At 41.3% G+C, this 12215-nt stretch overlaps 1 protein-coding gene across 1 annotated transcript in view; it reads left to right on the top strand.

Annotated features, from left to right (window-relative positions):
• The first annotated feature begins 10823 nt into the window (after nucleotides 1-10823).
• UBXN7 (UBX domain protein 7) overlaps nucleotides 10824-12215 on the top strand; it is a 58864-nt gene continuing 57472 nt past the window's right edge. Inside the window, exon 1 of the mRNA XM_045903084.3 lies at nucleotides 10824-11002. Coding sequence (XP_045759040.1) covers nucleotides 10840-11002 — 163 coding nt within the window. The 5' untranslated portion in view covers nucleotides 10824-10839. The remainder of the gene's footprint in view (nucleotides 11003-12215) is intronic.

Below are 12215 nucleotides of genomic sequence, written 5' to 3'. Positions count from 1 at the left end.
AATCTCCTTGACAGAAACGTGCCTTCACCTTAGACCTCAAAGAATTCCCATAAATACTTTTGCAAAAACTAAGCACCTCACAGTAAAAAACAAAACAAAACAAAACAAAAAACTAAGCACACACACAGAAACCCAGGCACCATGTGTGAAAAGCAGTATAAACCAGACAGAATGAATAGATACTGGAATTATCAGACATGGATTAAAAAATAGCTATGATTATCATGTTTAAAGAAATAAGATACTAGCTTGAAAGCATCTTCAAGAAACAAGAAATTGTTTTTATTTTTTAATTTATTTTTTTTTTAAGATTTTATTTATTTATTTGACAGAGAGAGAGAGCACAGTTAGGCAGAGCGGCAGGCAGAGGGAGAGGAAGAAGCAGACCCCCACTGAGCAAGGAGCCCGATGTGGGGCTCGATCCCAGGACCCTGGGATCATGACCTGAGCCGAAGGCAGACGCTTAACGACTGAGCCACCCAGGCGCCCCAAGAAATTGTTTTTAAAAAAATGATTAACCAGGGCCGCCTAGGTGGCTCATTCGGTTAAGTGTCTGCCTTTGGCTCAGGTCATGATCCCAGGGTCCTGGGATCGAGTCCTGCATTGGGCTCCTTGCTCGTCGGGGAGCCTGCTTCTCCCTCTGCCTGCCGCTCCCCCTGCTTGTGCTCTCTCTCTGACAAATAAATAAAATTTTTTTAAAAAAATGATTAACCAGATTTGAAATATAAATAGAACTTACAGAAATGAAAAAAATACAGTGATTAAATTTTTTTGATTAAATTTTTTCAGCTATTTCAGGTGCTTGGTTGGCTCAGTTATAACTTTTTTCTTGATTTTCCTGTATTTCTTGTAGTCTGAAAATTAGGTCTAGAAACTTGATTAGATTCAGGGTAATAATTTTGCCAAGAATATGTCATAGGTGATGCTGTGTATTTCCTAACACATTACAATAGGAATACAAAATATGAAGTTGTCTCATTCTTAGTTCCTATTAAGTATGATCACTTGGTTAAGGTGCTGATTCCCGGACCATCCTCAAATTGGAATTTAAAAATCCCTGGACAATTTATCAGATTCTTATAACGTCAAACATACATTCACCATATGACCCAGCAATTCTACACTTAGGTATTTTCCCAAGAGAAGTGAAAATTTATGTTCACACAACTTACACATGAGTTTTTAGCAGCTTTATTCATAATTGCCCCTAACTGGAAACAACCCAAAAGACCTTCAACTGATGAATGGATAAACAGACTGTGGATACATCCTTACTATGAAATTTTACTCAGCAATAAAAAGGAATGAAATACTGACACAGCAGCAACATGCTTGACTCTTAAATGCATTATGCTAAGTGCAAGGAGCCGGACTCAGAAGGGTATATCCTGTATAATTTCATTTATAGAACATTCTGGAAATAGTAAAAATCACAGGAACAGAAAACTCCCAACCCTACACCAAAATACCAATTTTTAAGTCTCATACTAGAAGTAGAAGTTTCCAGTGACCAACATACTCTGACACCACTTTCCTGGTATCAAGAAGCCTGGAGACAGGTTATCATTCAGATGGTTCTGGGTAAAGGTAGAATCAGAACAAGGGGGAAGTAGAGGAATATTTCATCATGCTCAGAGTGAAGCTTTATGAATGGGACAGATTCTGATTGCCTACTTAACATCCATTCCCCTCCTTCTTCCTTCCTAAAAGCACCAGACTTTAAGGAGGCATCCACCTTCCTCCACAACGCCATATGCTTTACTAAACCAGTTATGTTTCTCTCACATCCCTTGGCAGGGATGGCTTTAGGAACAAAATTGTGACTCAATTCAGACTGGTAAATTTTGAAGGAAAGTCTCCCAAGGGACTTCTAGAAAATGTTTCTCAATTAAAAAAAAAAAAAAAAAGACCTGTTAAAAGAGATAAAGTGAGTAAGTAGTTCCTTCTCTGGATGTTATTGCCTCTGAATGTGATCCTTGGAACTGCTGTTGCTATCTTGCTTCCAGCATAGGACAAAGATCAGCCAGATGAGGGAAAGTCAAGACAGAAGCAGAGCTGGGGCCCTGTGGTACTGGACAGAGACCCTGCCCTAACTTTTCTTATTATTTAAGCCAGCTGAGTTAGGGATTCCTGATAGAATACATAGTACCCTACATGACTTAATGCTTGTCTCACGATAATACACCTTTTTGATAGCAGTAATACTGGGTCCGCCTGAAAGAGACTGAAAAAAATAACCAAAATATTTTTATTCTTTGGATTTTCTTTTTATAGTTACTGTGCACACCACTTCTCAGCATTTTCGTCAGCTCCTTTTTGTTTAGGTTTAAATTCCAGCCTCACCGCTTACATTACAGACATTTATAATTTTAATGTCGTCAAATTGATCACTTTTTCCCTTTATGATTTGTGATTTTATATCTTCTTGAAGAAATCTTTCCCTTCCTTAATCGGTACTTTTGTGATCCACTTGAAGGCTTTCCTGCAATCACTTTCTGTTCCACGAGAATGGCGCCCCCTGGAGCACCAATTGTGCATGGCATCACCTCCTTAAGTTGTGCGAAGCAGTTCTATTAGACTTCAAGTCTTTCCCATAGGCCCCTATATTCTCTTCTGCAGGTTGTAGAGTTTCACTCTTCTTAAATCTTTTTATTTTTGTATCTTATATGGAGTTGTGATCCAATTTTATTTGGTCCCGGGGTCATGGATCTGTTAGTCTATCCTTTCCTTCACTGATCTGTGGTCACTTCTGTCACAGATGTTTGTGTCTATGTCCAGACTCTCTGTATTCTATTTGTCTATCTCCCACCAATCCCTCACACACTCAGTTACTATACCTTTATAATAATTCTTGGGATCTAGTAGGGTAAATCTCCCTCTTGTTCTTCTACTTCAAAAGTGTGTTGACTATTGTTGATCTTTTGTTCTTGACTTTTAAAATCACCTTATTAAAATACTTGAGAAACTCTGTGGTATTTTAATTGGAATTACATTGAATTTATTGATTGACATATACAAAATTGACATCTTTATAATATTGAGTCTTCCCGTACATGAATATAGATTTCTTCATTTAATGTTTATCAATAAAATTTTATAATTTTCTTCATAAAACTTAGTATATTTTTGGGTGCCTGGGTGGCTCAGTCGTTAAACATCTGCCTTTGGCTCAGGTCATGATCCCAGGGTCCTGGGATTGAGCCCTGCATCGGTCTCCCTGCTCCGCGGGAAGCCTGCTTCTCCCTCTCCCACTTCCCCTGCTTGTGTTCCCTCTCTCACTGTCTATCTGTCAGATAAATAAATAAAATCTTTAAAAACAAAAACAAAAAAACTTAGTATATTTTTGTTAAATCTATGCTTAGGTACATGCTTCATGTAAACATTCTTAGTTGCTATTATGGATGGGTTTTTTTAAAGAAATTATAGCTTCAAACTATTTGCTGCTCATGTTTAGGAATACGGTTTTAAAATATGTATACTGGGGAGGAAAGCGCCTGGCAGGCTCAGTCAGTGGAGCATGTGACTCTTGATTTCAGGGTCGTGATTTCAAGCCCCACATTGGTCATGGAGCCTACTTAAAAATAAAAAAATAAGATAAGATAAAATAAAATATGTATATTGGTTATATATCCAGAAATATACCTGAACTCTTTTATTGGTCCTAAAACTTGTCTGTTGGTTTGCTTAGATTTTCTATGTAATCATATAATCTATAATAATACTTTTTAATTTCTTTTAAAATTGTTTTACATATTCTTTCTCTCTCTCTTTTTTTAGAAGATTTTATTTATTTATTCATGAGAGACAGAGAGCGAGAGAGGCAGAGAGAAAAGCAGGCTCCCCAAGGAGCAGGGAGCCTGATGTAGGACTTGATCCCAGGACCCTGGGATCATGACCTGAGCCAAAGGCAGACGCTCAACTATCTGAGCCACCCAGGCACCCTCTTTTTCTCTTTTTAAAGATCTTATTTATTTATTTGGGGGGGTGAGAGAGAGCACAAGCAGGGGGGAGGAGCAGATGGAGAGGGAGAAGCAGACTTCCTGCTGAGCAGGGAGCCCAAAGTGGGATGATGACCTGAGCCGAGGACAGACACTTAACTGACTGGGCCACCCAGGCATCCCATATTCTTTCTTGTCTTACTGCTAAGGCTAGAATTTCCATTATATTGGTTGACTAGAAATAGTGATAGAGTGCATACTTTAAATGTTTTATTATTAAGTATAATTTTATTTACTCTGTGCTTCTGGTAAATATACTTTATTAGGTTGAAGAAGTTTCTTCTCTACCTAGATTATTAAGTATTTTTTGTTGTTGTTTTGTGAAGGTATGTTGATTCATATCATTGATTTTTCTGTATCTGATCAAATGGATCAAATGGCTTCTTTTATTTTTCTACCACCATGAATTACATTGAAAGATCTTTTACTGTAAAGTTATGCTTGCATTCCTAAGATAAATCCAATTAAAAAATAAATATATACGTGCATACAGGTATGTGTGTGTGTAACTGGCTTTCTAAATTTTTGTTTAATATTTTTGTTTTGGTAACCTTAAGTGAGGCTTTCATTTGCTGCTTTGTTTGGTTTTGATATTACAGTTATCTTAGCCTCATAGAAGGAATTATTTGTCCCCTTTGAAATAATTTGCATATTATTTATGCATAATAATTGCATATTGGGATTATCTGTCTCTTAATTTTTTTGATAGAAATCGCCTGTAAAATCATCTGGGTCTGGCTGTTTATTTGTATGGTAGATTCAACTTCATTCATTGTCATAAGTCTACTCATAGTTGAGTCAGTTTTGATAAATTATATTTTTCCAGGAAGCTGCCATTTATTCATTTCCTAATTCATTGGCATAAAATTGTTCATAATATTCCTTTATTTTAAAAATTACTGCTGTATCTGCTATGTTCCTTTTTTTCATTCCTAATATTGTTTGTCTTTTTCTTTTTTTCATAATATAATTTGCCAAAGGATTTAAATTTTACTTGTAACTTCAGAGAACCAGATTTTGGTGTGTGGATCCTCTGTTTTTTCTTTTCTTTACTGATTCCTGCATTTTTCCCTTCAAATTTCCCTAGGTTTACTCTGTTGTTTCCTTATTAGCTTCTTTTTTTTTAAAGATTTTATTTATTTATTTATTTGAGAGAGAGCGAGAATGTGAGTGGGGGGAGGAGCAAAGGGAGGACAAGCAGACTCCTCCCTGAGTGCAGAGCCGGAGGTGGGGCTCAATCCCACAACCCTGAGAATGTGACCTGAGCCAGAATCAAGAGTTGGACCCTTAACCAACTAGAGCTACACAGGTGCCCCATCCTTTATTAACTACTTCACTGGATGTTGAACTACTCATTTTCTAATCTTCTCTAATATAAACATTTATGTTTACATATCTTTCCTTTAGGTACTGCGAAAACTGTATCCCACAAATTTTGATCTATATGGCCATGATCATTCAGTTTTAAATATTTTCCATTTTCCATTAATGCCTATCAACTTCCCTTTGCCCCTCCACATCTACTCACTTCCTCCCTTCTTTACCCTGCTCTCTGGCCCACAGACTGCCTATATAGACATCAGTGGGCTGCTATGCCCTCTGTCTTCTGGTTGGGTTCTGCCAGTGGGGATTACTGGCAGGAGATGAAAGAGGAGGAGAGCAAGGTCAGAATTTTTATTTCTTTGGTCTCTTCTCTGAGATTGCCTCAGGCTGATTATATCCCTTGAGAGGTCATACTTGATAAAAGGTGGCCTGCTCTACAAATACGATTCTCTGTCCTTTGGGATTCTGGTAAGACCTCTCTCATCCCTTTGGACCTACAAATTGTGACTATTCTGCTGTTGCAGGTCCCAGATCCTCCACTGTCCCTTGATTCCCACATATACCACCTACACCTTTAAAATGTGTTCCTTGGGGTGCCTGGGTGGCTCAGTTGGTTAAGCGACTGCCTTCGGCTCAGGTCATGATCCTGGAGTCCCGGGATCGAGTCCCGCATGGGACTCCCTGCTCGGCGGGGAGTCTGCTTCTCCCTCTGATCCTCTCCCTCTCATGCTCTCTGTCTCCCATTCTCTCTCTCAGATAAATAAATAAAAAATCTTTAAAATGTGTTCCTTTATAAATCATTTGAATGACATCTGTTATCTGTTGGTACTCTGGACAATACATCATTTTTATTTTGTCTTTGGTCCAAGAGCTATTTAGAAGTTTGTTTTTAACTTTCCAGGTATATGAGTTTCTTTTTAAGTTATTCTTTTTTTTTTTTTTTTTTAAGATTCTATTTATTTATTTGACAGAGAGAGAGGCAGCGAGAGCAGGAACACAAGCAGGGGGAGTGGGAGAGTGAGAAGCAGGCTTCCTGCTGAGCAGGGAGCCCGATGTGGGACTCGATCCCAGGACCCTGGGATCATGACCTGAGCTGAAGGCAGACGCTTAACGACTGAGCCACCCAGGCGCCCTTAAGTTATTCTTTTAAAGTAAGTCCTAATTTACCGATACGTATTACGAGAACATGTTCTATATTATAATGATTCTTTGACATTTGTTGAGACTTGCTTGCGGTCAATTTTTATTTTGTTCCACATATGCTTGAATAGAATAAGTATTTTCTGTATCTTTACTACTTTTGCCTGAGAGAAGGGTGTTATATAATTGCATATGTCAAATTTCTTCTTTAAACATTAATTTTTCTTTATATACTCGAGTTACTGGGTGCATACAGGTTTAGAATTGTTTTATCTTTCTGGTTATTTGTTCTTTTTTGTCATTATCTAGTGACCCTTTTTATCTCTAATGATACATTTTGCTTTAAAATCTATCTTGTCTGAAATAAAAAATAAAAAAAGGAAAAAAATCTATCTTGTCTGAAATTAATACAGCTACTCCAGCTTTCGTTTCCTTAATACTACCTCTGTATATCTTTTTTACTTTTCCCTCCAACCTTTATCCTTATGTTTTAGCTATGTCTTGTGTCAACAGTTGGGTTTTTAAAAGCTATCTAATATAGTTATCCATTTTTTAGACAAAAGAAATATTGTCATTTACAATCAAAGTATACTACATTTGTCTAGGATTTAAGGGATTTGGATTCTAGGCTCTACCCTACCATTTTGTAACCTTGAACAACTCTCTCAAACTCTGAGTCTCAGGAGAGTCATGATAAAATGTTAGTGTTGAATCAGATTATCTTTTTTAAAAAAGATTTTATTTATTTATTTGAGAGAGAGAGAATGAGAGAGAGAGCTTAAGAGGGGGGAGGGTCAGAGGGAGAAGCAGACTCCCCGCTGAGTAGGGAGCCCGATGTGGGACTTGATCCTGGGATCCTAGGATCATGACCTGAGCGGAAGCTGTCACTTAACCAACTGAGCCACACAGGCGCCCCAATCAGATTATCTTGACTATCCCTTCTAGCTCATTTACTCTGTCATTCCATTAAATTACAGTAACATGCTACAGATTGTTTTGAGACAGAGTCTTAAAACCAGACCTAAAATTAAAAACAAAATCCTAGTGTAATTTGGTGAAATAATTCAAATAGTAACTGATATTTAGCTTTGGGATATTTGCTCTTTGTTATTAAAAATTTTAATTTTTCGGGGTGCCTGGGTGGCTCAGCCGGTTGATTGTCTGCCTTGGGTCATAGTCCTGGGATCCTGGGATCGAGCTCCACATGGGGTTCCCTGCTCAACAGGGAGCCTGCTTCTCCCTCTCATCCCTGCTCATGCTCTATCTCTATCTCTTAAATAAATAAAATTTTTAATAAAAAATTTTTAATTTTTCATTATTCAATAGTAATATTTTTGCAGTTTTTTTGAGAATAGTCCTTGTTTTGTTTTTTTTTTAACATATTTTCCATGATTTGAAGAAGGTATTTAAATATATTTCCTTGGGGGCCTGGGTGGCTCAGCCGTTAAGCGTCTGCCTTCTGCTCAGGTCGTGATTCCTAAATCCCGGGTCGAGCCCCGCTTCGGGCTCCCTGTTTCTCCCTCTCCCACTCCCCCTACATATGTTCCCTCTCTTGCTGTGTCTCTGTCAAATAAATAAAATCTCTAAAAATAAATAAATAAATTTTCTTATGATTCTAAAGATCTTTCATATTTGTTAATAATTCAAAAAGGCTTTTCAAAGTTGTATTATTAATTTCCGCTTCCTTTTCTTTTAGATTATTTTTTAGTCTCCACAGAATCTTTCCTAGAGTTGTGGATAGCATAACCCTGACCACTTTTTCACAAGATTAATTGAAAAATCACACTGCTATATCTGAATTTTAATACCTTGGAAATAAATCTACAGGTCTCAGTCCTAGTTGCAGTAATAACTACATCTAGTTTTTGTAGTCAGTGGTGTTCTACCATTTTATTTGGAGCTTGATTTTGCATGGTTGGCTATGGTGACACAGCCTTTAGGAAGGGAGAGGATGGGGCACCTGGGTGGCTCAGTCGGTGAAGCGTCTGCCTTCAGCTCAGGTCATAATCCCAGGGTCCTCTTCCTCCCTCTCCCTGCCTCTGCCCCCTCCCCATCCCCGCCCCCCTCATTCTCTCTCTCACTCTCTTTCTCTCTCAAATTAATAAAACCTTTTTTAAAAAAAGAAAAAAATTAAAGAAAAAAAATGAAGATTTATTTATTTATTTTAGGGGGGTGGAGAAAGAAATTGCAGGGAGGAGGGGCAGAGGGAGAGGGAGAGAGTCTTAAGCAGACTCCATGCTAAGCAGGGAGCCGGACACACGGGGCTCAATCCCAGGATCCTGGGATCATGACCTGAGCTGAAATCAAGAGTCAGATGTTTAACCGACTTAGCCACCCGGGTGCCCCATGGAGTGTGCAATTCTTGATCCCAGAGTTGTGAGTTCAAGTCCCACATTGGTTGTAGAAATTACTTAAAAAAAAAAAGATTTTTAAAAAAATAGTAAGGAAAGGACCCTGTCAGGACCCTTCTCACTCCTGAGAGCTTTTCCTATATCCTCACTTAATAAAACTCTATCACTCACTCTCAAAAAAATAAGGAAGAGGTCACACTGTTTCTTGCCCTTGTTTTCCTCTCCTTTTTTGCATTTCTGTGTCAATGTGAGCCAAACAGCTTCCCAAATCCATGACTGGTCCTTAGGATTCCTCAACACACCCAGAGAATTGCAGCAATCTGGAGGTGGTGCTAGGACCAATTCTTTGTCATTTAATTGACAATACTCTTGATCAGGAGTCTGTTTTCTGATATCGTATCAATCATATCTTCAATCGTAAGATATCAGTCATATCTTCCTGAAGCTATAACCCTATAGTTATTTTGGTTCTTTTTTTTTTTAAGATTTTATTTATTTATTTTGACAGAGAGAGAGAGACAGCGAGAGAGGGAACACAAGCAGGGGGAGTGGGAGAGGGAGAAGCAGGCTTCCCGCTGAGCAGGGAGCTGGATGCGGATGCGGGGCTCGATTCCAGGACACTGGGATCATGACCTAAGCGGAAGGCAGACACTTAACGACTGAGCCACCCAGGCACCCCTGACTTAGTTATTTCTTAATTCACCCCAATAGCACATTTACACACTCTTAGGATGGGTCAGTTCTCCACATGACTCCTCTCATCTTTCACTGGGCCATTTTCCTATGTAGATGCAAAATATGTGGGTGGGAGGTTAGACTCTAAATTGAGTCTCCTTAATTTTGTTCTCATAAATTAAGGGAGAGATCATCAGATTTGAGTGCACCCCTATAATTGTTTTAAAAATATAAGTAATATACTAATATTATCTTTGTTTAAAAATAAAAGATAGGGACACCTGGGTGGCTCTGTGGGTTGAGCCTCTGACTCTTGATTTCTGCTCAGGTCATGATCTCAGGGTCATGAGATCCAGCCCAACATTTTCAGCTCTCAGTGAGTCTGCTTGCCCCTCTCCCTCTGCCCTTCCCCAACTCACCCACACGCTCGCTCTTTCTAAAATAAATTTTAAAAATCTTTTTTTTAAGCTTTTATTTATTTATTTGACAGAGAGAGACACAGCGAGAGAGGGAACACAAACAGAGGGAGTGGGAGAGGGAGAAGCAGGCTTCCCGCGGAGCAGGGAGCCGGATGTGGGGCTCCACCCTGACTGGGATCATGACCTGAGCCGAAGGCAGACGCTTAAGGATTGAGCCACCCAGGCACTCCAAATTTTAAAAATCTTAAAAAAAAAAAAAAAAGGATAAAAAAACTCTCAGAGTCTTCTTTTGCCATCCCCTTTATTGCTCCCCTCTCTAGGCGTCACCAGTATCCTTTTGAGTACAACTTTCCAGTGCTCATTCTATACATATATACATATACTATATATACAAATACACGTTTTATTTTTACCTAAATGACACCTCCTCGTTTTATAGGTGAGGAAACTGAGACCTTGAGGGGAGACATGGGTTGACAAATTTATTGAAGGAAAGCTAGGCAATTAGTTTGGAGGTTGGGGAGCAGGTGCGAGAGACGCTTCAGTGCGATGATGTAGGATTTGTATTTTGATAAGAGCTGTAGGAAACCTAGCAGAGGGCTATGGAGCTGCAAAAAAAGAAGGAAAAACTGTCATCGGCAGTTGGGTCTGTCAATAAAACTTGTGAAGTTGAAACGCAAAGAGCCTACTATCTGCCGAGCTCGCTGAAGCTTATCTCGGAAACCAGGAACAGATATCACATCTATGAGACTGGCCTTGGAGCTTGAAGAGGAAGGCACCAGAGGTTGTAAAGGATGCTGCCGGGAGGCAGCTACCGAGCAGCCAACCAACCGGGAGAGCAGATAGCGCTCCCGGACCGGCCTGGAAGTGCGCCTGCGCCGATCTCCGCGGGGGGGGGGGCGGGGGGCGGGGGGCGGAGCTTGGGGGCGGTCAATGAGCCTGCGCAAACGGCGCGGCGAAGTGGGGGAGGGCGGTCCGTGTGTGTCTGTGTTGTTGTTCGGCGGCAGCGGCGGCGGCGGTAAGATGGCTGCCCACGGGGGCTCCGCGGCGTCCTCGGCGCTGAAGGGGTTAATTCAGCAGTTCACCGCCATCACCGGTAAGAGACGCGGTTACCGGAAGGTGGAGAGTGGGGTCTGGAGCGGACGGCCGTTCCGCCCCGGGCTTCCCCTTACCTTCATGCATTTCTCCCTCGGGCTTTCCCCACAGCTCCCGTCCTCCCTTCTGAGGAAGAGGCGACGACGGCGTCGGGTCTCCGGGTTCAGGCGGGAGACAGCCCCCCCGCGCACCCCATACCTCGTTCTCGGTCTTCTCGCAGTGTGGAGGGAGACACCCCCACTCACCCCCAATGCCCCCATTGTCATCCAAGACCCGGGGAATGGGCCGATCTCATCCGCCCCCGCCGGCCCGGGGACCTGGGGGCGGGAGAGGTGGGGGGCCGCACCCGGGCCACCGCCCTCCTCCTCCTTCATTACCTTCTCTTCTCTGTGCAGCCGTGGGGTGCAGTGCATCTCTCACCTCCTTTTTCCATTCTTCCTCGGCCAGGTCATTCTCCCCCAGTCCCTGGCCTGCCCTTCCCCTTTCTGGGCCCCTCAGAGCCATCGCCGTGGCCCTGGCGTGCTCGGGCCCTCCCGCCTTAACGACGAGGCTGGTGGGTTCGGCAGTGCCTTTACCGATCCTGGGGGATAGGCCGCTAGAAAGGGGGGGTGCTGAGAAGCACCTTCAAGACAGAGGTTTTAAGAGAAGAATGAGGGGGAACCCCCCCAACCTTAATAGGGAAGGCCGGGAGGAATCCTGGGTGGCGTTTCCCACCTCCCCATAATAAAATAATAAAGACTGGGACGATGGCGCCGGAGCCTCCTGCTGATAAAATAGGGATGGCGGCAGAAACTTCTTTGAGAGAAAGTCAGTTTTTGGGTGTCAGCATCCCCCAAATCCTCGGTTATTTTCCTTTGGACCCCTGCGAAGGGCACACGCAGATCCTCTTGCCGCCTGGAGGAAAGGCCCTAAGCCATTCTATGAATTCTCTATGCCTTGTTTCTCTCTGATGGTGCTGAACTTTTTTTGCATGAGTTATTAGAGGGCGGAGCAAATGATGAAGTTCTCTGTGGAGTGATTTGAGAGAAGAGTACTCCATGTGCCTGAGTGTAATTTTGCCGTTCTAGTTTGTCATTTTGGAAGGAGGTTAGAATGTTAGTTCCCTTTCTGAGCAGATCTGTACTTTATCTGGTTATTTGTTGGGTGCAGAGAATGTTTCTACTGTTAATGTACCTAGAGTTTGACATATAAGATCTGGTTAAGTAAAATTTTAT

This window comes from Mirounga angustirostris, unplaced genomic scaffold (assembly GCF_029215605.1).
Source record: "Mirounga angustirostris isolate CCGP_5_RB_7025 unplaced genomic scaffold, mMirAng1.0.hap1 SCAF_1, whole genome shotgun sequence".
Lineage (NCBI taxonomy): Eukaryota > Metazoa > Chordata > Mammalia > Carnivora > Phocidae > Mirounga > Mirounga angustirostris.
This window is presented reverse-complemented; position numbering and strand designations above follow the sequence as displayed.